This window comes from Myotis brandtii, unplaced genomic scaffold, assembly GCF_000412655.1.
Source record: "Myotis brandtii unplaced genomic scaffold, ASM41265v1 scaffold227, whole genome shotgun sequence".
Lineage (NCBI taxonomy): Eukaryota > Metazoa > Chordata > Mammalia > Chiroptera > Vespertilionidae > Myotis > Myotis brandtii.
Window position 1 is genome coordinate 375,768 of NW_005358520.1, and position 25,399 is coordinate 401,166.

Below are 25,399 nucleotides of genomic sequence, written 5' to 3' on the forward strand. Positions count from 1 at the left end.
ATATTCAACTTTCTAACGTAACAGGAAAATAATGTTATGATGACTGACTTATCATATCTATCAGTAAAAAGAGAAGAGAAAAATATTAAACTTGTCACTCAAGCTAAATTAACAATGTGGATGCTTTAGGGAATATTATTTTTACAACAAAAGTGGAATTAAGACAAACATAATTTGCATTAGTTTTAGTCACAACAATAAACTCAGCATAAATTAACATTTGAAGAATGAAAACAAAGGCAAGATTTCAGCATATCTAAAAATATTAAATTGTGTTACTTGGTTTTATTTTTCTCCAAAGTTCCAAACCAGAGAGCTAGGAAATAAAAGAAGCTAAGAGTAGATGATGATATACTAGCTTCATCTTGTTTTGTAATTTAGATCCCAGTAAGGTCATGATTTAGTCTAATGAGCTGCTTGCGTGACCATAAATAAATTTATTTCAGGACAGTGCTTTGTAAAGGGACCGGAAACATCAAGTGATGTAAGAGGTGGAGTTTAAAGTTAATTACAAACTAGAACAGGGGGCTTAGCTTAACTGATTACAATAAGGGAAGAAACTGGGAAATCTATTACTTGTCCAGTAGTAAGAATGAGATTATGTGCTTTTTACTTAGCTTGTTTGCAAAAGGATTTCTCTTATTTTTTTTTTTTTTATCAAAGGGAACGACATGAGATGACTTTCATTCACGAGTCCCCTTTTCTATTCCGTTTCTAAATGCTGCGCATGGCAAACTGGACCATTTTGTCCTCTTGAAGACAAACGTTTCCCCTGTGGGCGCCATGATTCCCCACGTGTAACTGGGCTATCACACTAAATCCGAGGCCATGCAACATCTGTGTAAGAGTGTCAGCTTCCGGGAGGACATATTGCCAACCAGTGTGTCATGCGCAGAACAGGAAAGGAGAGGAAATGGCCTGAAAGTCACCATTCTTTCAACAGAGTGACCGAGGGAACGCAACAGACATAAGTCTGACCCTCAGCCCCAAGCTTCTAGAACTGCCTTTTTAGAGAGCAAATCCCTCTCCCGTCTGTGAAATAAGTTACGTCAGGACATACACGGCATCCATTCTTCATTTGCAAGCATTCCAACGTTCTCTTGTTGCTTAGACCAACATCGCTTTTAGAAAAAGGAGACGTGCTCTCAAATAACTCAGGCCTCCCATTGAGGCCTCTGGGTTGTAAAAAGCACAACGCACATGGTTTCTAAGAAAACTTGGGCACAGGGGGCTACAGAGCAAGTTTTGTTGTATAACATTGGGCTTAACCCAATTCTAACAAATTTGCTTATAGTGTTAGGAAGTCAATATTGTGCTCATGCATTTAGCGTTTGCAGAGCAAATGGAAAACACTTATTTCTAGTGATGTGATGATACCTTCAACAGGACAGGACAGGAGGTTGAGTACACAGGAGGAAGTGCATGCTAATTTTAAGGCACTTTAAGAACACAGGAAGAGAAGACATTTAAAATATGAGCTACGCGACCCTAGCTTAAACTGTCATCCTCAATCGTCTCTGACACATCATCAGTGTTCAATAACTCATTTTTTATAACAGGTCCTGTATTAAACATAGAAAGATGTTCCTGATCCAGAGACAAAGAGCTGAAAAACCATTCATATAAAGCAGTAGCATTTTCCCCAGTCTTACTGAAGCATCATTGATATAAAGTTGTATGTATTTAAAGTGCACATGTGCTGATTTCCTAGACATATACATTGTGAAATGGTTACCACAGTCAAGTTAAGTAATGCACCCATCCCCACATGGTTACCTTGTGTGTGTGGTAAGCACACCGAGGCTCTAGTCTCTGCAGTATCACTACCTGCAGCCATGGCTCTGTACTCCAGTGGCGTTCTCAGGGGCCTGGGCAGCCCGAAATCCACACTGTTAATGGGGGAAGCCTGACCTAAAACCAGTCTGTTGGAACGTTTCATAAAGTTAATTTAGAGAGAGTTTTGTTTTGTTTTGTTTTTTTTAAGGAAGCCAATGCAAAGACCAAAGGAAGCGTGTCATGCAATTTTCTTAAACTGGCTTCCATCTCATTAAAACTTTCAGATCTCTCCTGGAAACACAGTAAACTGAGGCTGTCAGTTATGCCTGGAGAACAATGAGGCCAATGCCAGCCCCTCTGCGGTGTCACTGCTCATAAAAATATGAAAAAGTGTGGGCCCCTCTCAGGCCCATCTTTCTTCGCACCATTTGAGCAGGCCTGCTCACTGGCCTGACGTCCACGTCTGGCCTTCAGCCTTTATGCTCACGAAGTATAAAGGAGTGATTCTTCAAAAGTTTAGACGACATTTCCCCCCCAATATCCTCCTATATCTGTTTCAAACACGAAGGAGGAACTAGAATAGCTTGCCTGCTAAACATTGCAATAAAACTACCATGCCTTCTGTTATGAGCGGTGGACCGCATTGGGTGACTGTAACACCAAGTAAGAACGAACTTTTAAACTTCTTGAATCAATTGAATCGATGGAGGGTGTTGCGCGAGGTCGTGAAAGTCGTAGCTGCACACGCGAGTGGGCACAGGAGGGGAGGCGATGGCGCTGGGGCGTTGGCAGGTTCCGAGTTCTCCTTTCTGGGAACTGCCACTCACCCGCGAACCCTGTAAGCCCCGAATAGAATATTCAGCACAAACCTAAACCGTTATCACTTCAGCTATGTGGGGGGATGGAGAAACGGGAGCTGACAAGGGGATTCTGTGGTTGTATGTAAAAAGCTCAGGACCCGCGAAAGGCCTCTGGGGACCAGGCGGCCAAGTGTGGCTGTTACCACTGACCTCCTGCAGGCAGGCCGCTCCAGCGGGCACTTGAAGATCTTGGCTCTGAGAAAAGTCCACTTTTCACAAAAATACAAATACTGGACAGCAAGGACACCATTCGTTATTTGCAAAGCTTTTTGCAGATATTTAGAAACTTCTTTGATTTATTCAGTGCTGGCCAGCTAGCGTAGCAATCCTCAACCCGAGGCTGCATTTCACCACAACCACAGCTCATGCTTGCAGAACCCGGACCAGGCTCTATTTGGCAACCCCTACGCTGATTCACTGGTAATAGCTGCTGAAACAGCCTAAAATTTGCATTGAAGCAAATCTGGGGACATTATAAGCCCCAAATGGCCATGATTCATATTTTTCATGTGTGTTTTTTTTTATTATTATTTAGGTCTTACCAATATTTGTTTAAAAAAACACCTTTGTTTTGTAATTTGGAAACCTCTTCACATCCATATGGCACATCCAACATATGGTCATACCATGTTGACCTACTACAGCCCCAAAGAGCTGGCGGCGAGATTCTGTATCTGCAACGAGTGTCGCTAGCTTTCCCAGGGCTCTGGACGGGTGTTATGCTGCCAAGAGCAGCTGCGTTCCCCCTGAACTTCTCAGCGAGGTTAATAAAATCCAGACCATCTTCCGAGGCCCTGACACAATCATCTATAGTCCAGTGCTCCCATCTGCTGCTGGAGCCCATCCTAGCCATTGGGTTGACAGGCTTATTTTCAATGGCACAATTAGTAAATAAGTTTTGTGTGGTGTGGTTCCCATCGGTGCTAAATCCTTACTCTAAATAAAATTGAAGTACTTCCTGGCCTTACGAGAAGTTTGCTATGCTGTGCCGACGTGATGTTTGTAAACAGATTTGGTATTCCACGCAACCTCTTACTACTTAGCAAATTAGGTACGAAAAATAGGCTATTCTTGGTACCTAACTTTGTGGATCTTTCATTTTTTCTTTGCATAAGCAAGCTCATAAGAAGATACACGTAATGAAAGGAATAAATTATTTGTTTCGAACCAGCTCTACTTTGGCTGTTGGAAACAGTCATGACATGATAGTGAAAAGCACATTTCGGCAAAACATGAGCAAATGTCACACCATCTTACCTGCTTTCCAGTTATTGATGGAGGATGCTCCCATCTCGGCCAGTCCTACGCGGACAGAGATGTCTGGAAGCCAGAACCATGCCAAATATGCGTCTGCGACTCAGGATCTGTTCTCTGCGATGACATAATCTGTGATGACCAGGAATTGGACTGCCCCAACCCGGAGATCCCGTTCGGAGAATGCTGCGCGGTGTGCCCTCAGCCTCCGACCACTGTAAGTGGAGAGCACAGCCCCACCTCCCTCAGATCTGTGTTTAAGCGCGTGGCTAGGTCCTATCTCCCAGGTCCGTGAAAGGAGCCTGTCCAACAATCCTGTTAGCATTACATGTAAAAGGTGAACATTCTTGGTTTAAAACCAGAGACTGGGTGTGGGTTGGGGTAAGAAACAGATATGCAACCTGGGACAGACCTCATGGGAAAGCTGCTCCTACGTCTTTTTAATCTGTATCTTCTCCATTTGTTAGCCCACACGCCCTCCGAACGGCCATGGACCTCAAGGCCCGAAGGGAGATCCCGTAAGTAAACATCCTTCAGTGGATAACATTAGCTCCTTGAGTAGTTTGCTTTTAAAAAAAAATCTAGTAGCCTTTTCATAATTGAACTTTCATCATTTATACATTTATTTGGTAGCACGTATTTCAATAATGACACAAAATCACTCAAACGAAGATTCCATGATCGTCCGTGTGAGGAGTCAGACTTCCCAGACTTTACATAGTGTCCTCATCCCCATGAACAGTTTCCAAAATAAAGTAAAGGTCACTATACAAAGGCATAAATGGCATTGAAATTATTCATATGATTTCATTTAAAAGGTATATTTTCCCAAGAAAATGCATTACTTATATTGATTCCTCAATTTATAAAGCAGAGAAGCTGCTACTTGATAATGATTCTGAGTCACTAGGACTTTTCACTGTTTCATTCGTTTTTATGATTTTTTAGGGCCCTCCTGGTATTCCTGGGAGAAATGGCGACCCTGGTCTTCCCGGGCAGCCAGGTACCCCTGGTTCTCCCGGCGCCCCTGGAATCTGTGAATCATGCCCTCCTGGTGGCCAGGTAATACATGTCTGGACAAAAAGATTCCCTTGTTAAAATTCCCTCCTCATTGCCTTTTCTTTAGCCGATATCACATTTCTCTCCTGTGGGCTCCTTATCTCTATTCTCTGATTTTACATATTTAACAAATTCTTATTTAGTGCTGACAAGTGCTGGGTACCTTTCTAAATGTTTTATAAAGATTTACTCTTCCTCATTACGCTAATGCTATTACTACTATATCTCTGCAAAACTTCCCCACTCCTCAGCAGGCATATGCCATGTGCACAATATGTGAGAAATGAACCATCAACTGCCAAAAGAGGTAGCGAGAGGGTTTAGGAATTGCTGCAACTGTGTCGACTTCCCTTATCACCCAATGGCAGAGCTTCTGGAAGTTTGGATGAAAAACAGTTGAGCTATGCACATTCCTTATTGACTTCAAGTCAACAGGATTATGTTCCTCTTGAAACTCATGGCAAGCAACTAACTCCGCATGTAAAACAGATAACCAAGCACATAAACAAAGCACCCGTTCCGCTGTGATGGAGTAAGGAGAAATTTTAAAATGTACACAAATCGCTATGAGTTTTAAAAAATTATTTTCAAATATCAATTAACAAGAAGCAAAGAATATCACCTAACTTATCCTTATCCTGGTACCAATCACAACCCCTTGCTAAACCTACAATTCAAAATAGAATCATCTCCAAAGAAATGCAACCAACACACGAGCCTTTCTCTTATTCTTGGGCTTATTTTCTACGCAGATGTCTGGTTTTGGGGTGAACCTGTTTCGCATATCAACCCAAAGCCAGGGGAGGTATATTTTACTTGTATCATTAACTGTTGGGAAAATAATTTGACTTCTCCATTTTTCGGCTCCAAATGAGAAGGTCAGATTATTCATCCTCTGAAAGCTCTTTGGCCTCAACCAGCCTCTGCTCCCATGTTTCTGAGGCTGTGAATGTCACTGAGAAATGTTCTGGGTAAGAGCATACAGGAGCAGATTACGTGAGATTGACATTGCAAGCAGTTAGTTAAAAGATCACAAAGCAACTCCTTCTGTAGAATATAAAGCTATAGGGAGACAGTCTAAGCAAGATAATGAGACAATACGTCCCACATCCTCTGGCGTGCGGGAAGGTTCTCTCGGTGGATAGTGGGTGTTGCATGCACTGCTTCTAAATGCTTTTGAAAAGAACCGCGATCTATATATCAAAATGACTGTATCTGTCTGGTCTTTTTGCTGCAGAACTATTCTCCCCAGTTTGAGTCCTACGATGTCAAGTCCGGAGTCGGAGGAGCGGGTCTCGGCGGCTATCCCGGGCCAGCTGTACGTACAAGGGTTTCTCAGCATTGTGGAGCACCATTTAGTCTCTGATAAATCTTGAATGCTTGTTCTTCCAGTGATACGGTATTTTAGCATCATTGTATAAAGTAGCTTGTTGCCTATGAAGGATGGGGAAGGAGGTGGTAGGATAATCACGATCCTCTAGCCTTGCTAACTTTTTCCTTACCTTCTCATTTCTGCCTGTTTTGCCACTCGTTTCTGTCTTACAGAACCACCAGCTTTCATGCTTAGGTCTCACACTCATATATTCTTCATTTTAACCAAATTGTTACTGCCACTTTCTCTCTCATCTAAGTTGTTCAGAAGCTTCTTTTATTGTCTTTTCATTAATTAAATGCTACTTTCTAGATGACATGTTGGGTGATGAGTGTCCAATATCCCAATCTGTCTCAACTCATATCCTGGAATCAATACAATTATTCACAGGATTCATCAAGCCTTTAAGTTCATCTACCGTAGATAGCTCCTCACATTGTACCCAAACGGTTTCTTTCAATGTAAATGACCTAGAGTTTTGAAAGAAGAAAATAGCAAAAAGCATTGAACTCTGGGCACATGCCCATGATGCATGGTGTCCCATGCAAATGACCCTGTTGTAGAGGGCCTATCAGAAGGAGCAACACTAGGTAAAGTGACCATTTCACTGAGCAAAAGGTATCTAAGCGTAAGACTGGATTCCCAGGGATTATGGCACATTGTTGCCCAGGTCATTGGTCCCCATATTTGTGACTTCTAAAATGACAAAATTTTAACTAATACATCCAAATGAAGTGGCTAAAGAAAGACCATTAAAATGTACATAAACTACAAAAAGAGATTTTTACAAATCTCTAAAGTTACAGGGGCTGTGATTTGTATGTGTATGTCTCTTTCAAAGCCAGGGAATTATATTAACTATGTTAGCACCTGCTCTTACTCAGCCGCATTAATATTATGAACACTAGGTTTAAATCAGATATACAGTTTTTACTTAAAAAAAAACACACTGAAAAGCCACTACTTATTAATATTCCAGAAAATAAGTCATAAGAGAAAATTTAATGACATACTGTGGTTTTATAAATTTACTAACAGTATTTAAAAATAGCAGGTTACAACACTGAATCTTTTCTAGTTTAATCGACAGTTCTGAAAAAAATGATAAGTCAATTGATTATAACTGTAATTCATCATTGTCCCAAATATGGATGATTCTCAGATGCACATCTCAATCTCCATGTCTACATAACTCAGTGATGCACTGAGAACTTTTGGGGTGATCTACACCATTGTTTTTAGAAATGAGATTGTGTAGAATGCAGATAACTACTTTTCTACAATGAGTTGGGCTTCCAGGCAGAAAAATAAAAATAAAATGTTCCTTGTACCAGCATCCCAATGTTGAAGGGATTTTCATAGCATTTCGCTGCATTTTTTCCAGATTTTAAATCCCCTTTGGGGGGTTTCAGGCCAACAAATTATAATATTTATCAATAATTGTTGTTGATTCGGTGAGAATTTCATTTAAAGTGATGTTGTAATATCTGTATTGTAAATATAACAAAATTAATCCTATCCATGAAGAGCTATTACATCAGTAGCTATTACATACTAATTGTTCACATTTTTAAAGATACCGTTATCATTCCAATGCAATGGCCTCTGTTTGAGGCTTGAGGAAAGTGTATTTCAGATGCATTTATTTTGTACTTATTCTTTAAATTTGCATTCCAGGGTCCCCCAGGCCCTCCCGGCCCTCCTGGTGCATCTGGTCATCCTGGCTCCCCTGTAAGTATGGCCACAGTGGTGCTTCCTCTTCATGCATGTTCTGTAAGTCAAGGTAACACTGACCCTGCCGTCATTCAGCCACATCAGCATGCAGAGTTCCACTGAAGTCAAGAAGTCGCAACCAAGAAACTTTCATTCCTGCAAAGATGTTTAATTCCTTCCCACAAACAAAATATTAGCAATTAAAACTTGGTCAAATCAAACCACACGTTTAATTTGTATGTCATATGACTCAAGTTTGAAACAATTCGGTTTCAGTGGAATTAAGTAGATGAAATGGGATCAATTACATTGATTCTGATCTGAGAGTTTTTGGCTTCCATCTTTATAAACTGGTACGAAATTTGCTGACCTCACTTAAAAATCTTGATCGCACACTGTCTTCAAATGTAAATTAATCATGTGAAGATTAAGTTACTTTAAAAATATTTACACATTATTCTACCCACTAGGGTTCTCCGGGATACCAAGGCCCCCCTGGTGAACCTGGGCAGGCTGGTCCCTCGGTGAGTAACGGTCACATCTACATTGAATAAGTTGACAATTCTGTATAGAAACCACCTTCATTTTCTAAAACTTAACCATAGGTCCCTACAAAGTATAGATTAAGTTTATGCTTTCGACTTACAATAATAAATGGTATTTTTATGATAGTTGAATGGGTTTCACAGACTTTTTGGACTCTTTTAATGGTTTAAATATCTAAGAGACACTGTTTACTCTAGGAGTTCTCTGGCTAATTAGAAATTACAATAATCCACTTACTAGTGCAGATACAAATCTTCTATCTCTTAAACATAGATTTAATCTTCCTATAGCCACTCATTTTACCTGCATATCTACTCTTCTGATATATGATTTGTAAAACTTGACTTAGTAGAAATAAACATAATCTAATAGAGTTCTCTAGGAAAACATGCTGTGTAAATAAGTAAGGTGACGTTATTTCAAAGTATTTGGAAATAACTATATATTTAAAATTCAATATCTCAAAAATGGAAAATTGTATCAAAATGTATAAATATACACATGTGATATAAAACATAGATGAATGATATTTTTAATTTTCATAAAAAATAAATTTAACAAAGGGGGCTGGGGGAAAGAGGCTCCTACAATAAAGTCAACATTAAAAAATGTTTAATTTTTAAAAATAACTTGAACAAACAGTAAAAACTGGATACAATATAGGTATAATATTAACTCAATGTGTTATTTTCTTGATAAAAAATACTGAGAGTATTTTCTAAAAGGAGCTTTCTTCCACTAATGCATACAAGATGTAATAATTAATTGACTGTAACAGAAACATCTACAGATTTATTTACTTTTAATTTCCTTATTTTTAGGGCCCTCCAGGACCTCCTGGTGCTATTGGTCCAGTTGGTCCCGCTGGAAAAGATGTAAGTTTTTAAGGACTGAATGGAGATACAGCAAAATTCAACTTGGAATATTCTAAGTAGCATGCACCATAGGCCACAATTTCAGAGAGAAAAACTTTATTCAAAAATTACCTAAGTGACATTTTAGCTCATATTAATCTTTGAATATCTAAGGTTAATAGTATTTGCATAACTACATGTACCGCTTGCTAAATTCTAAACAGCAGAACCCCCAAATGTCCACCAAGAAGACTCACCCAGTGACTGTGTCACTTAATGGGAGGAGAGAGAAGTTTCTTCTCTGTCTCTTGCACTGAAGAAACTGCTATCAGTACTTTATGAATTTCAAAACTTATAAACACCTTTAATATTATGCTACTCTTTCTTTCCCACTTAATTTCCAATTGCACATTCTTCTCAGGGGATTGAGACGGTCGTACTATGTCAGTGGTGAGAGGTGCCTGCATTACTCACAGGTTTACATTGAGGTGGGAGAAGCCCTCCTCATTTCTTCTGATAGGAAAGCTGACCTCAGCGTTACACGTTTAGCACAACCATTTGCATGCGTTCTTGGTGAGAAAAATGCCGAGGAGTCAGTTTGTTCATTGTCTACAGTGTGTTTGGCACTTACACGGCTTCCTCCTCTCCCCAGGGGGAATCTGGAAGACCCGGACGAACCGGAGAGCGAGGACTGCCTGGTCCTCCGGTAAGTCATCACATCCACTGAGGTCACTGGGACAATCACAAGGCTCCTCACGTGAAAGTTGTTCTCTAATTACATTGAACTGACCTTGAAAATAGAAGGCATTTCACTGCTGGATTGTGCTTCTCGTGGACGATTCATGAAAATCTCTCCCACTCTTTAACTTTAGGGTATGAAAGGCCCAGCGGGCATGCCTGGATTCCCTGGAATGAAAGGACACAGAGTAAGTAGAGCTTCTAAATTGACTATGCGTGGTTTCATTTGTCAGTGTTATTCGCCTAACCAATATCACTGACTATATGCCCCAAACGGCCGACTCTAACAACAAACTAGTTATTTATACAAAGTAGTGAAGCTAATTTTAAGCGTATACAAGACTTGGGAAAGAATAATGTAGTTTTCTTATCACAACTGTCAAAAAACATAAAATATATTCGAATGGTTATGCACATTTATTGTCTTAATCAATATGACTTACAGATAGAATTAAGCAAGTTTATTCTAGGCAAAATATTAGATTGAACCAACTGAGCCAAAAATCTACCAACTTACTATAACTAAAATCTATGCAACAGATATTTGCTGCTCTAAAGTTAAGGCAACTTCTAAATTGGACTCAATTACACTTTCTAATTAGTTCAGCGCTTTTTTTTTTTTACTGTAAAATCAACATCAAATGTCTTCAGTCTATTCAAAGGAGTTTTAAATTATTTAAGTTAACATTGAACATATTGTTAGGTGGAAAACTAGCAATCAAAGATCAATGTAAAGTTTTCGAGCATTCTGCATTATTAGCAGATTTTAACATGTTTATTCTTTTATCCATTTCATAGGGCTTCGATGGACGGAATGGAGAAAAGGGTGAAACGGGTGCTCCTGGATTAAAGGTGAATCCCAGCAAAAATCTCACTTTCATAAGCAGATTCATGTGAATGGTGCAGCTACGCTTAAGATTTCTACTGGAGGTTTAGCTTTTTCTGAAATCCACCGGAGTTTTGCATTGTAAGAGCTGCGGGATAGTGAGTAACTGAGATGCCCTGTTAAAGCTTCCACGAGAGCTGATGCCTCAAGCTGTCGAGATTAGAAATGAGTGGACATCGCTGAGTAACTCGGGAATTACTTCTATTAAAGCCACACATTTTTTAAAATACAGAAAGTGATATTTCTGGTAAAGAAAAAAGTGTTACAGAAACTTGATATTGTTAAAATGTATGTTTTTTCCTTGGGTCCCATAGAGTTTTTCACAAAATGCTACGTTTAAAAAACTAGACCCGTTCTCCCTGTTGCATGATGGTAACGTGTTGTCTGTTCCCAGGGTGAAAACGGCCTTCCTGGTGAAAACGGAGCTCCGGGGCCCATGGTAATCCTTTCTTACGGGCTTTTCAGTTTCACAGCAACCTCCATCCCACCCTGCCCTGCCTTGCTCCCTCCGCCTCTGCTTTTACACTGTCAAGTTCAAAGTATAACCGTCCTTTCCACTTCGTTCTGCAGGGTCCCCGAGGGTCTCCTGGGGAGAGAGGCCGGCCGGGACTCCCTGGAGCCGCTGTGAGTACCTCAGTCCCGGCTCGCTCGCTCGCTCGCACCGGGAGCCACAGGGTCTCAGGGTCTCAGCCAGGGCTCGGCTGCGACAGATGCAGGGAAATGGCTGTCCACACACCTGCACTCAGAGTCGCCCCGTAGCACCTGAGCCATAACTGCAGGGAAACAGGTGTTTCTTAGTGATTGTCCCTGCTGAGGCTGTCGAAGTGTTAACTTTGCATATGTTATCAAAGCCTTTGCATATGTAATTCACATTCAGTTTGTAAAATACAAACACCAATCATTCTACATTAGATCATTGCTATATATATATGGGTTTTAACAAGTTGGCTCCAAAATATATCTAATCAGTCAGTAGATGTTAATGTATTTAAGGAAAAGTTAACTCAATTGAGTCAGATTTTTAATCTAAATACTACTGGTCACCAGTGTTTCAGAATCCAGGAGATATTTAAGACGAACTTCTCTTTCTAGGGGGCTCGAGGTAATGATGGTGCTCGAGGAAGTGACGGACAACCGGTAAGTAGCTGGTCACCTGACCCTGACTGGCCTCTGGGAGATGAGAGAGTGTGGTTGTGGGATCTTGGAGTCATAGGGATTGTAGACCCAAACTCAGCATCGTCATAAACGTCTGACCCAAACGGACACTAACCCCAACGTAAAATCTAGAAACAGTTCATCTAGAAACGCTAAGTTCATTCGTTCTGATGCTCTTCATTGTTAGTTCACTCGGCCACATGCTAACATCTGTACGGTGCTTACGATGTGAGTTAACAGTCAGTATTGGATACGGCAACTAAGACAGAAGACAATGTGACCTCTGTTTTCTAAACAAGAGCTCAGGGCTATGCATCTAGAAACAGTTCATCTAGAAACACTAAGTTCATTTGTTCTGATGTTCCTCATTGTTAGTTCACTCGGCCACTTGCTAACATCTGTACGGTGCTTACGATGTGAGTTAACAGTCAGTATTGGATACGGCAACTAAGACAGAAGACAATGTGACCTCTGTTTTCTAAACAAGAGCTCAGGGCTATGGACCCCACAAAAAGTCACAGAGTTTGGGGCAGAAGTCAGGAGCGGGGGGCGGGGGAGGCCCCAAACTCCCCAACTTCACTCCCATTTTAGTTTGTCGCATGTTCCTCCACATGCTACTCATCCATAAGGATACCCACCCGCTATTTCACGTGCATTCTTGTCTCCTGTGTTGTGTGTGTGCTCACATGTTGTTACCAGTAGCGTTAGCTCTTGTTGACTTGGCTCAGAGTTCTTGAAACGGTCCTTAATCCTTGCAGGGCCCACCCGGTCCCCCCGGAACGGCAGGATTCCCCGGTTCCCCCGGTGCTAAGGTAAACGTGCATCTCCATCGAAGAGAAGGTACAACCTGGAGGCAACCACATCATTGCATCTTGAAAGATTTTTTTGTGACCAAACAGATATCTTCTATCTGAACCGATCTACAAAGCCCTCTTCCTTTTTAAATCTTGGGGGCAGTAGTGCTTGCTGACATACATTTCAGATGTCCAACTTTACAGCACGACGGCTGTGCACTTGCCTGTGCGCTCACCTCCAAGCCTGGCCTCCTTCGTCACTTTGTCCCTTTACCGTTTCCGGATTCCAAGTGTCTTACACTCGGCGCTCCGCCACCCTCATGTCCTTCTGAGGCCATTTCTCTCTTTTCCCGGTCGCTTTCTGGGACAGAGAGATAACCAAGTCACACCCACAGGTCCCATCTTTCTCTGCCTCTACGGTGAAGGATTCAGAGAGAGAATATGCAGCCCTCCTTTAGCTAGAGTCAGCATCGTCACCCTCCCGCAGCCTGAAGCGGGTGGGAGGAAGGAAACTGCTGGGAGATGGGACGTGGCCAGGGAAGCTGACCGCCTCGGGCTCTCCCTCAGGGCGAAGTCGGACCTGCAGGCTCTCCTGGCTCAAACGGCTCCCCCGGACAGAGAGGAGAACCTGGACCTCAGGGACACGCTGGTGCTCCGGGCCCTGCGGTGCGTACAGCCCTGGGCCCGAGGGGGCGGGCGCGCCACTGCTTCATGGAAGCGTGGAAGCGTGGAGCCTGGTGTTGCTGTCCACGGAAATTACTTTCGGGGGTGGGGGGACCTTGCTCAGTGCTCTGCTGTGAAGAATGCGGATTTGATTGGCGCTGACCTCGTGGTTGGTGAGGTTTGCCCTCTTCTAGAACTGATGAATTCACTGTTTATTGACACAGAGCGAATTTGAAGCTAGTTTTCTGACACTTCAAAGCCTACCCCCCCAACTGAATCGCTGATAAAAGATTCAGAGAAGAAACCAGACTGAACCTATTCTATCTGCTGATTTAATTATTTAGAACGAGTGCATGTTATTTGTGGTTTATCCCGGTGATGGTAACAGTGAGCCTGCATTTTATGTGCGGGGCTGTACTGGGAGGAATCACCCGATCTCTATAACGCACAACACCCACCACAACACCCATCGCAAGCTTAGCGAACAAATCTGTGAACAAGGCCTCCGTAGAGGTAGCCGTAGCCGCACTATTTGCATTGTTCATCCGCACTGTTTGCATTGTTACTAACACGCCTTTCCCTCCAGGGCCCTCCTGGGAACAATGGGAGTCCCGGCGGCAAAGGTGAAATGGTAAGATGGCCCCTCTCCCTCCTCTCGCCCCCACACTGACTACTGGCTCCTCAGTATTTTGCATGACGAGACATCTGTGACGTTGAAGTGAGCTATTGGGGGAGAAAGTTCAAGTGTGACTAAGACTATTCTTCTGGGCTTGTTTCTAGGGTCCCGCTGGCATTCCTGGGGCTCCTGGCCTGTCCGGAGCCCGGGGTCCCCCAGGCCCGCCCGGTACCAATGGTATTCCTGGCCAGCGAGGTGCTGCCGTAAGTTCCTCTTCCCTCTCTGGCCTGAAAGGTGTGGCTTTGTTCTCACAACAGGCACAGGTGGCAAGCTTTCTATTCTCATTGCGTTCCTGCTGCTTTCACCGCATTTTATAAGTGAATGCTACTGGGGATGATTTCATTAGTCTATCCACCCCCCCTCCCCATTTTTTAAACCAAGATTCTGTTCCCTTAGGGCGAACCCGGTAAGAATGGTAACAAAGGAGAGCCCGGAGCACGCGGGGAGCGTGTAAGTGTCCCCCACGGGCGTGGCTGTCGGCTAGAAAAGCACAGCCCGGGTGGGAAGGGACAGGCCACCGTGCGCCCCCTAACCAGCCCCCTGCGGGCCTCCTTCCTCAGGGGGAAGCTGGTATCCCCGGGCTGCCAGGCACTAAGGGTGAAGACGGCAAGCCGGGTTCGCCTGGAGAACCTGGTTCCAATGGAGCCCCGGGAGCCCCAGGAGAGAGGGTATGTCTTCCACGGGCTCTGCAAATGCAAGGCCTGCGGGGTAGGCTGCCTGGCTCTTCCTTGCGGGGGTGCCCCCCCCATGTTGTCTCGAGGCATTTCCTAGCGGGAGGGCATCCCTATGGCCACTCAGGGTCATGAGACGCTTTCCTGCTTTGGACTGAAATCCTCGCCTCTCACGGTCCCCAGGGCGCGCCCGGATTCCGAGGAGCTGCTGGAGCCAACGGCCTTCCTGGAGAAAAGGTGGGCCCCCCTGGTTCCTATTCTCTGAAGTGCTAGGCCTGCACGTAGGCCGCCCCATTACTTCTGCACGGCTCCCCATTCATTAACACTTAAACGTCTGGCAGAAATGTAACCGTTTCCAAAGCACAGTCATCGCCAGCGGCTCCAGCCCCAAGCGGCCACCTTTCCACCTTCCTGACTCACACAAGTCCCTTCCGCTGTGAGAGCCCTTGAACTTACCTGTCAGTGGGGAACTGCTCACCGCAGCCCCATTGCAAGAATAACATCAACTAAAATGCTTAAAGGTTCCTTGAAAACGTTAAAGTGCTATACAAATATGATTTCATGCCAACGAAGATATTTAGCTCTTATATGCACCGATATATAATGTTAAGTTCACTAGATGTTGTTTTTTAAGCATGTGATATTCATCCACGTTGCCTTAAAATATTTCCAATGTGAAAATCCGAGCTCGTAGTTAACAGTGACGTTATGCTGAGCGACTCAGCAACATGCCAGCTTTCTTTACGAGACCAAAGAGCCCTGGTCAGGTGGCTCAGGCGGGTGGAGGTTGCGGCTTTGAACCTTGGTCTGGACATGTATGGGAAGCAATCGATCTATGTTTCTCTCTCACATCTGTGTTTCTCTCTCTCCCTTCCTCTCTCTCTAAAACTCCATAAAAACATGTCCCCAGGTGAGGATTAAAAAGAAAAAAGAGCACCCTGTACAAAACAGGACCCAATGAAGTTCTCTAGTTGTAGCCCAAGTATCGCCCTTGTCTAGGCAGATGCGGGCCCTTTTACTCACCTGCTCACTCGTTTCGCCATGCAGGGTCCCGCTGGGGAGCGCGGCGGTCCCGGCCCCGCAGGGCCCCGAGGAGCCCCTGGAGAATCTGGCCGAGACGGTGCCCCCGGACCCCCAGGAATGAGGGTGAGGAGGAACGCTGCTGTTTCCTAGGAAAAATGCACACGGGAAAGGCTCAAGGATCTTCCGTCAGCCTCCACCTTTTCTTATAGGCTCACAACAAAAACACGTTTACAGGAAAGTTAAGCGAATCTAGATTAAAGAGCGGACACAAGAGAGCAGTTAACTAAAATACTTGACTGGCAGAAAAATGTAGGGCACCACGAGGCTACCTGTATACGTGGGAATGTCGACATTTCGCAGATGGACGCCTGTGTTTGAAACCGTTCTTAACGCACCTCCCTGGCTTTTCCCATCCAGGGGGTGCCCGGAAGCCCAGGAGGACCAGGCGGTGACGGGAAGCCAGGGCCGGCCGTACGTACCTGCTCCCGTCCTGTTAAAGCCCAGGGAACAGCCGCACGCAGGGCCCGGGCCTGACGCAGGCCGAGAGCCTGGGTGTGCGTTGTCCATGTGGGTCATGTTTCTACTGAGCCTCTCCTAACGCGGTTTGTTCTCATCAGGGACCTCCAGGAGCGAGAGGCTCCCCAGGTTCTGCAGGCCCCCCTGGCCCGCGGGGCCAGCCTGGCGTCATGGGCTTCCCTGGCCCTAAAGGCAACGATGTGAGTCCCTGCCTCGGTCTCTCCAGTGGCGGTCGGCACGTGGCCTTGGGCTCTCCCTGTGGGAGGAGGGGGTGGCCAAGCTTCCCTCTCTGCCTCAGAGCCCAGAGCGACATTGAAATTCACAGTGCCCGGCAGAAGGGAGTTCAAGTGTCGTTTTGGTCGAGTTCTGGGGACAGAGTGGAAACCTAGTTATAGGAAGTAGTTTTGGGTTGTGAATGTGTGTGTGTGACTGTGTGTGTGACTGTGTGTGAATGTGTGTGTGACTGTGTGTGTGGCTGTGTGTGAATGTGTGTGTGTGAATGTGTGTGTGTTTGTGAGTGTGTGTATGTGTGAGTGTGCGTGTGTATAAATGTGAATGTGTGTGACTGTGTGTGTGTGACTGTGAATGTGTGTGTGAATGTGTGTGTGACTGTGTGTGACAGTGTGTGTGACTGTGTGTGTGAATGTGTGTGTGACTGTGTGACAGTGTGTGTGACTGTGTGTGACTGTGTGTGTGAATGTGTGTGTGACTGGGTGTGACTGTGTGGCAGTGTGTGTGACTGTGTGTGTGGCTGTGTGTGAATGTGAATGTGTGTGACTGTGTGGCTGTGTGTGTGTGTGACTGTGAGTGTGTGTGTGAATGTATGTGAATGTGTGTGTGAATGTGTGGGGGTGTAAGAGGCAGGTCAGAACTCTGAGGGAACAATGTGATGAATGACTTCCTCTTGGAACTGGCCATTTCTTTAGGGGGCTCCTGGCAAAAACGGAGAGCGAGGTGGCCCTGGAGGTCCTGGCGCCCCGGTATGTACTTTCATCCACTTCTTCCCACCCCTGCCCTGCAGGCCTGTGCCTCCAACCCCATGACTCTCTCCCTGCTGTTTTCAGGGTCCGGCTGGCAAGGACGGTGCAAGTGGAGCTCCGGGCCCCCCTGGACCGCAGGCAGGTTCCGCACAGCCTGCAGGGGGGGCGGGGGGGATGGCGGAGGGAGGACTTGGGGAACGGCACAGCCTCTGGCCCTGGGTCATCATGGTTCATCACAGCAATGACTGAGCCGCTTCCTCAGCTGGCGGCTGGCTGCTGGCACTGAGGAATGTGTGTGTTGCAAGGTCTCCTGCACAGGCACTTGCACAGGCAGCATCTTCCCTCCTTCCACACGGTTCATTTCCAATTAAGCCGTCAGCCTCTGCGGTGAAACCGTGTGTGCTCAGTGGGAAAGGTGTCTCCTGACGGAGGATCTCATCGCAGTCTTTTTCCCCAGGGGGCAGCTGGTGACAAAGGAGAGGCAGGACCCCCTGGCCCTCAGGGATTGCCGGTAAGAATGTATTTAACTCGTCATTGGACACCTGCTTTCCATCAAGTACTCTGGTAGCCATTGTCGTTCATTTCCTGTGACATGAATAGAGTATAATTCATCTTAAGCTTAAAATTTGCGGGTCTTGAGTCTTCTACCTTGAAATACAATGATAGACAATGCGACTAGACAGGCATACTTCCAATAATGTCTATGTCTAGTCCAGAATGAGTATTACCAATGAAACACTTTTAATATTAATAGTGTTAAAATAAGTGAGTTCACATAATTCTATATGTTTATACTTATTTTTACTAGAACTTAAATCAATAAAGCTAAATCCTTTCATTTTTATAAACATCTCCCTCTATTCTGTAAACAAAAAGGATCGGGCGAGATGAACACTGGTTTGTAATATGCTTCTCCCACCTCTGTCATTGGCTGTTGAGAGCCATAATTTTTTTGCCTCTGAAAGACCACTGAACCCGAAGTTTAATACTTTGCAGAAACGTACGAATGAGCGCTTTGGTGCAGGCAATGCGTGAAGTGATGACACATGCACATCTGATTCCTCCTAGGGCCTCCAAGGAGCCAGCGGGCCCCCCGGGGAGAGCGGGAAACCTGGTGAGGCAGTAAGTGGCCTGTCATCTTCTCAAAACCCTGAAACCAAAAGAACGCACCGCCCTCCTTTATTGCTTATTAAATGTTGCCTTTCCTCACGCCATGTTGTCTGAGTTTTAACGTTCAGTTTTGAAATATTCATTAACAAAAGAGAAAAGTTGTTCTATCGTAACTATGGCATTGTTTGAATCGGAGCCTAAAACACAAGGAACTAAAGAAAGAGTATACACCTCGAGGTGACTAACTTGGCCCTGGAGACACGGCCAATGTGTGTCTTGCTTATATTTCGTGACATGCGTTCCGATGGAGCCTCATTGTGGAATGTCCATCTCCTAGGGCCCCAAAGGCGAGGCCGGTGCGCCGGGAGCGCCAGGAGGCAAGGTAAGGCCCCCCCCCCCCACCTTGTTTGCTTTCTACTGTTTTCAGCACATGACTGAGCGATTGGCTAGTGGCCTCCTTCTAGTATTTATAGCAAAAGCTCTTTTCAAGAAGCACAACGTTGTAAATGCTTGGGGAACACACCTGGGTCCCCCCAAAGCATGGCGGGGGGATTAAACTTGCTGCATCTGCAACACCACGTTCTCTGACGGGAATCAACATCCAGAATCCACTGCGGCCTGACATTTCAAAAGAAAAACCTTCCCAGTGCCTGGATTCCCTGTAAAAATCTGCCAGTAGAGGAACGTTCAGTTTGCTCTTGTGAATAAAATGGTTAGACTCCTTTTCATCAGACCAGGTGTCAACGTTTCCTGGGTGGGGCCACCTTTAAGACTTCCGTTCCCACTCAGTGGATCAAATGTCTTTTATAAAAATTCCCAAATTGTTCAAACATGTAAGAACCTAGTGGTCTGCACGGAAATACTACTGGTACAGCTGAGGGTGCTGGGTCCCTCTTTGGCCCTGGGTCTCCTCACAGGACTGTTCCATTTCCCATGACAGGGAGACTCTGGAGCCCCTGGTGAGCGTGGGCCTCCTGGAGGGGCAGGTCCCCCCGGACCGAGAGGTGGAACAGGCCCCCCTGGTACCGACGGAGGCAAGGTAAACGCCACAGCGTTCGGGCCACTCGGGCTTTACACAATGCGCTGCATCTCCTTCTTGTGACTGATGATTTCTCCTTGCGTGTCAGGGCCCGCCCGGCCCCCCCGGGCCACCCGGTCTTGCTGGTAGCCCTGGCCTGCAAGGGATGCCTGGAGAAAGAGGGGGCCCTGGAGGCGCCGGCCCGAAGGGTGACAAGGTACGGGCTCACCTTTTGTTCATTCTGTAACAAAACAGACTTTGTGGGTAAAAGGGAAACACGGTTGCTGGGAAGCAATCTGTTTTCCAAATGAATGTCATCCTTTTATAGCAAGTGGAGTTTGGCTGTACCCAGAACACCTGGTACTTACCCAGTCAGCCTGGCGGGGCTCCTCTCGGGGCAGGTTCCCACTGAGGACGCTTCCCAGCGCTGACACTGGCCTCTGTTTGACAGGGGGAACCGGGCACCGCCGGTGCTGATGGGGCTCCTGGCAAAGACGGTCCCCGGGTGAGTACGCGTTTGGGGGAGAGACTGGCCTTGCCTGCGTTTGATGGACAACAGTCCCCTCACCGCAACTTCCGTCTGTTCCCCAAACTGTTCCTGATAAGTTAGAGCGGACTTCGCTACCTTCTGGGCATTAAGAAGACCTAAATGATGTGTTAGTTCAAATTTCTGATTTCTGTCTCTCACTACCTGACAATTCAACCATGACCTGAGAATGGAAAATTCCCCAAAGTAGGATAAACGTTCCAAGCTAACGTCAGAGTGAGTCGCTAAAATGCAAGATAATCAATACTGCTCATGAGGGAACTTTTTAATTAAAAACAAAACACATTGCCATTCTGTGGTCAAGCCATACCCTGCGTACTACTTAGCAATGGAAAGGAATGAACTATGGATGCGCCCAGTGATCTATATAGACCAGGGGTCCTCAAACTACGGCCCGCGGGCCACATGCGGCCCGCCGAAAACATTTATCCGGCCCGCCGAGTGTTTTTGCCGCCGCTGCCTGTCCTGCTTAGCAGCCGACTCATCCAGGGCCCGCAGTGCGCATGTGTGGAATGTCTGAGGACCTCTGATATAGACCTCGGGGCATCACGCTGAGGGAAGGGAAGTCAAGTCAAAAAGAGACGTAGTGCATGATTCCATTCACGTCCCATCGAGAACAGCATTCCGTGGAGGTGCAGGCAGCGCGTGGTTGCCAGGGGTGAGGAATGGGGTGGGGGGCGATGGCTGTCGCTAAGGGAGGTGAAGGAGGGAGTCTGAGGGTGACTGTACATGTGTCTTGATTATGGTGATGGTCATGCAAGGCTACGTGTGATAAAATTACATAGAGTTACTTACACACACACACACACCCCAATGAGTGCACAGAGAAGCCGGAGTAAGTAAGCCCTGTGGGTTGTACCAGTGCTGATTTCTCGGTGTTGCTGTTGTACTACACACAGACACACACACACACACACACATACCCCAATGAGTGCACGGAGAAGCCGGAGTAAGCCCTGTGGGTGGTACCAGTGCTGATTTCTCGGTGTTGCTGTTGTACTACAGCTGTGTGAGGCGTCACCTCATGGGTGTTGATATTGGACTACAGTTGTGTGAGGTGTAACGTCGTGGGAAGCTGGGAGAAAGGTGCACAGGAGTTTCCTGTATGTTTCTTTTCAACCTTCTGTGAATCTGCAACTATTTAAAAAAATTTCATGTTAGAAAAAATAAACACTATAATCAATTCCATTCCCATTAGCAGACATCTTCTAGATTTAGTCATAGTTACATGTTAAATATGCTAAATAAACATGAAATCTAAGTCATTACATAGATATATTTACTGTCATTGCCTTAAAAATTCATAAAGGCTTCCCATTTGACAGACTAGATGGGTAAGCCATCATCTAATTTAAAAAAAACAACAACTAATATTTCATTTAAAACTTTACCATTTGAAAACATGATATGTGTAATGACACTTTGCATAGTCAGATGACACATTTTGAATTATTAAGCAGTGGAGTAAGGCAACATATTTTAATTTTGAAGTTATGACTGTAAGCTCTTACATCTTGTTTACCTACTGCAACAAAAAGAAAAATCAATAAACTTCTCCTGAATCCTGTAACCCTTTAGAATCATTCCTTAGAATCTCAGCTTCACTAAGCTCTGAAGTCCTTGCACATGGAAGAGAATAGCACTCAAGCAATGAAAGAAATCATATGACCTAGTACATTCGCTGGATAATATGTCTATATCTTCCTGTTTGATTAACAGAAAAATTGATGCTTTCCGTCTTCAAAATTAAAAATGTTTCTATTTTCTTTAGGGTCCTACTGGTCCCATCGGCCCCCCTGGCCCCGCTGGTATGCCTGGAGATAAGGTAACACTTAACACTACTTAGAAACAACAACAAAATCTCCTAGCTTTTTGGATGACGGGAATATCATTTTTCTTTTCTCTTTTTAAAGGGCGAAGGTGGTACCCCTGGACCTCCGGGCGCAGCTGGTCCTCCTGGAGGCCCTGTGAGTGTGAACAACATTTCAACATCCCCTTTAACCCACACACGCAACAGCCACTGGTAGTTAGCAGCGCTGCCTAGCAGCCCCAGGACGCATGGTGGGAACAGTCTGTGGGAGTCAGACAACATGCAGGAAACGTTCAGGTGCTCAAACCCCAAACTCACAAAAGACAACTGTAAATCCTGCCTTCTTTACTAAATAGTTGGGGGAGGATATAAAAATCGCACAAGGAATATTCATTGGTAAATGAGCACTTCCTAACCGACAGAATCTGAGCCCGAGGCTCCGTCTAGATCTGAAGTTCTCTGCCTCCAGGGTTTGGGACTCAGGAGAGATATAGAGTAAATGTTTTTCATTAATTATCGATGGGTTTTTCAATCCATTTACCGTGGGTATAAATCTGTACATTCTTTATAGTTATACAATTAGGTGCGTCCAATACATCAGAATTCTCAAGTTATGATTCTTGCAAATGCTGTCACAGTCAGAGGCAGAAGGCATCGATGGTTTGGGTGTTGTTCGCAACTACTTTTGTTCAGAAGTGAAACAGTCTCCAGGTGGTGGACTGCGTCAGTTACCTGTGCACACTTCCTCCTTAAAGGAGAGATAAGTTGGTGTAGAGGCTGATGTGTGGTCCCTGTGGGAGGCTGTCTTCCCGGGACTAATAAGGATGCTTTCCCTCCAGGGCGAGAGAGGTGAAAGCGGACCCCCAGGCCCCGCCGGCTTCCCTGGTGCTCCCGTAAGTATGAACATTAGGGATCAAGAACTGCACATCGGTAGCCCCAGGGGTCTAAGTCCAGCCCAGGGGAGCTCGTCAGTGATGTGGTAATAGGTACGCATGGTGCCAGGTGGGCACTGGACACAGCGGGGAGGCACTGTGTAAAGGCGATGATTGTCTAACTCAGTGGTCCGCAACCTTCCTGATGCCGCGACCCTTTAATCCAGCTCCTCATGTTGTGGTGACCCCCAACCATAAAATTATTTTCGTGGCTACTTCATAACTGTAATGTTGCTACTATTATGAATCGTCATGTAAATATCTGATATGCAGGATGTATTTTCATTGTTACACATTGAACATAATGAAAGCATAGTGATTAATCACAAAAACAATATGTAATGATATATGTGTTTTCTGATGGTCTTAGGCGACCCCTGTGAAAGGGTCGTTCGACCCCCAAAGGGCTCGCGACCCACAGGTTGAGAACCGCTGGTCTAAGTGCTATGCCCACACCTGACACTAATATAGAATGATATTAAATGTAAACTGTAATTGAAAAAAACACACACAACCATACACGTCCCGCAGCCTGGAACCTGATCCTGCTGAAAACGGCAGAAGTATAGTTGAGTCTGGATCTAGCCCTGCCTCCGCCACTCATTCCCTATCCGACCAGGTTACCTCAGCTCCTCCCCCTTTTGACTTGATCGCTCTCCTTACTCTTTAAAAGATGAGGCTAAAGTACTTGCCCGGCCCTTGTGCCAGGCCAGGGAGGGGAGCGGGTGCCTGCCTCCAGGAGCCCTCTGACCCGTACAAGTCCTTCACCAGAGGACAGCACCCTGGAAATGAGCTCTGAGCCCCACCTTCCTCAGATGCCGTCCCGGGGCCCACTCACACGCACGCGGTCCTCGGAGAGACTGTCTCCCGCGTGACACGCCGTGGGCACCTTCCTGCCGTCTCGGGGACGGTCTTCCTCCAGGAAAGCATCAGGCTGTCCTCTCAGGACCGTCTTTTCTGACCTTCCTGCGGCCTCCCTCCCGGGATGACTGTGTTCTGACTGCGAGTCCCGATGAGCCGGGCGCCGGGGCCGGTGGCCGCTCACTCGTGTTGTTTCTGGCCGCAGGGACAGAACGGCGAGCCTGGTGGGAAAGGAGAGAGAGGCCTTCCTGGCGAGAGAGGCGAGAGCGGGCCCCCCGGGGCCGCAGGACCCCCCGGGGGAGCTGGACCTCCGGTAAGTCTTCTCTCACCTTCTCTGAAGCTTCTGGCGGGACTTACTCTGTCAGCCTGAGCGCTGGTCATGGTGACAGGAACAGTCTCCATAGCAACATAGTTCTGAGTTCGAAGCTTGGCCCAACAGTCTAAATGTCATCTCAACTAACGCTTCGTAGAGGTTTGCTTTGTTGTTTGCGGGGAGGGGTTCTTATTTCTTTTGTAGGGTTTTCCCCTAGTTTTATTGAAATGTCATCGCCACAGAACGTTGTATGAGTCTCAGGTGCATGCACGACAGCATGGTTGGATTTGTGTGTAAATTGCAAAGTGATGACCACAACACAGAGTTACTGGTTGGCAGGGGCTTAAGGCTTTGCCAAACATGTGACGTGGTGCCCTTCTTATGCATCATTCTTACCTCCGTCCCACACAGGGCCCCTCTGGTCCCCAAGGTGTCAAAGGTGATCGTGGCAGCCCTGGCGGTCCGGTAAGTGTGCCCCTCTGAACTGTCACTGCCAAGCACCCCTTAGCGCCAGTCTCTCTATAAACTGCTTTGAAAGCACTAGGTCCCCAACTAGAGTATAAAGACCATGGTCACTTACTCACATATGAGTCACATGTAAATTCCAAGAGGAAACCAAACGATCAGAGTAGAAGGCAGCCCCCCCGCCCATGCTTGTACTTTATCTGTGCGTGTAGTGCCTAACTGTTCGTTCTGCTTCCCTTCTGAAACGCGCTGTCCTCCCGCAGGGCGCTTCTGGCTTCCCCGGCGGCCGCGGACCCCCCGGCCCTCCTGGCAACAACGTAAGTGCTTCCCAATGGCTTTCCTCACCGCCCCACGGGGAACTCACATCCGATGAGAAACCCCCTCACTCATGGCTTTGTACCAAGTCCCATAGAAAGTGTTTGGAATGCAGGTGGAAGAGGGAAGAATCTTTAATGTTTTCATTGTAAAATACTCAAATGTTGGACCTGTTTGTAGGGTAACCCAGGCCCCCCAGGCGTCAGTGGTGCTCCAGGCAAGGATGGCCCCCCGGGCCCCCCGGGAAGCAATGGCAGCCCCGGCAGCCCCGGGATTTCCGGACCTAAAGGTGACGCTGGCCCGCCCGGCGAGAAGGGGTCCCCCGGTTCCCAGGGCCCCCCGGTGAGTAGTGTTGCTCTGAAACTGGCGATACCATTCCCCTGTCATCACTAACTCCATAAGGAAATGTACTCACGTGAAGGAGACTGAGGTTTCGCTGTCTGCCCCGCAGGGCGCCCCAGGCCCACTCGGACTCGCAGGGATCACCGGCGC

The 25,399-nt window shown here is 46.1% G+C and overlaps 1 protein-coding gene across 1 annotated transcript in view; it reads left to right on the forward strand.

Moving 5' to 3' along the window:
* The window catches only part of COL3A1 (collagen, type III, alpha 1), a 38,729-nt gene that overhangs the window by 5,589 nt on the left and 7,741 nt on the right, over positions 1–25,399 (forward strand). Inside the window, exons 2-40 of the mRNA XM_005866273.2 lie at positions 3,905–4,107; positions 4,358–4,408; positions 4,839–4,952; positions 6,187–6,267; positions 7,999–8,052; positions 8,505–8,558; positions 9,402–9,455; positions 10,087–10,140; positions 10,307–10,360; positions 10,971–11,024; positions 11,453–11,497; positions 11,629–11,682; positions 12,151–12,195; positions 12,972–13,025; positions 13,575–13,673; positions 14,257–14,301; positions 14,451–14,549; positions 14,743–14,796; positions 14,907–15,014; positions 15,201–15,254; positions 16,065–16,163; positions 16,458–16,511; positions 16,658–16,756; positions 17,483–17,536; positions 17,621–17,674; positions 17,994–18,047; positions 18,605–18,658; positions 18,984–19,028; positions 19,587–19,685; positions 19,774–19,881; positions 20,116–20,169; positions 21,983–22,036; positions 22,125–22,178; positions 22,861–22,914; positions 24,020–24,127; positions 24,539–24,592; positions 24,856–24,909; positions 25,088–25,249; positions 25,359–25,399. Of these exons, the coding sequence (XP_005866335.1) occupies positions 3,905–4,107; positions 4,358–4,408; positions 4,839–4,952; positions 6,187–6,267; positions 7,999–8,052; positions 8,505–8,558; positions 9,402–9,455; positions 10,087–10,140; positions 10,307–10,360; positions 10,971–11,024; positions 11,453–11,497; positions 11,629–11,682; positions 12,151–12,195; positions 12,972–13,025; positions 13,575–13,673; positions 14,257–14,301; positions 14,451–14,549; positions 14,743–14,796; positions 14,907–15,014; positions 15,201–15,254; positions 16,065–16,163; positions 16,458–16,511; positions 16,658–16,756; positions 17,483–17,536; positions 17,621–17,674; positions 17,994–18,047; positions 18,605–18,658; positions 18,984–19,028; positions 19,587–19,685; positions 19,774–19,881; positions 20,116–20,169; positions 21,983–22,036; positions 22,125–22,178; positions 22,861–22,914; positions 24,020–24,127; positions 24,539–24,592; positions 24,856–24,909; positions 25,088–25,249; positions 25,359–25,399 (2,785 nt within the window). The remainder of the gene's footprint in view (positions 1–3,904; positions 4,108–4,357; positions 4,409–4,838; positions 4,953–6,186; positions 6,268–7,998; positions 8,053–8,504; positions 8,559–9,401; positions 9,456–10,086; positions 10,141–10,306; positions 10,361–10,970; positions 11,025–11,452; positions 11,498–11,628; positions 11,683–12,150; positions 12,196–12,971; positions 13,026–13,574; positions 13,674–14,256; positions 14,302–14,450; positions 14,550–14,742; positions 14,797–14,906; positions 15,015–15,200; positions 15,255–16,064; positions 16,164–16,457; positions 16,512–16,657; positions 16,757–17,482; positions 17,537–17,620; positions 17,675–17,993; positions 18,048–18,604; positions 18,659–18,983; positions 19,029–19,586; positions 19,686–19,773; positions 19,882–20,115; positions 20,170–21,982; positions 22,037–22,124; positions 22,179–22,860; positions 22,915–24,019; positions 24,128–24,538; positions 24,593–24,855; positions 24,910–25,087; positions 25,250–25,358) is intronic.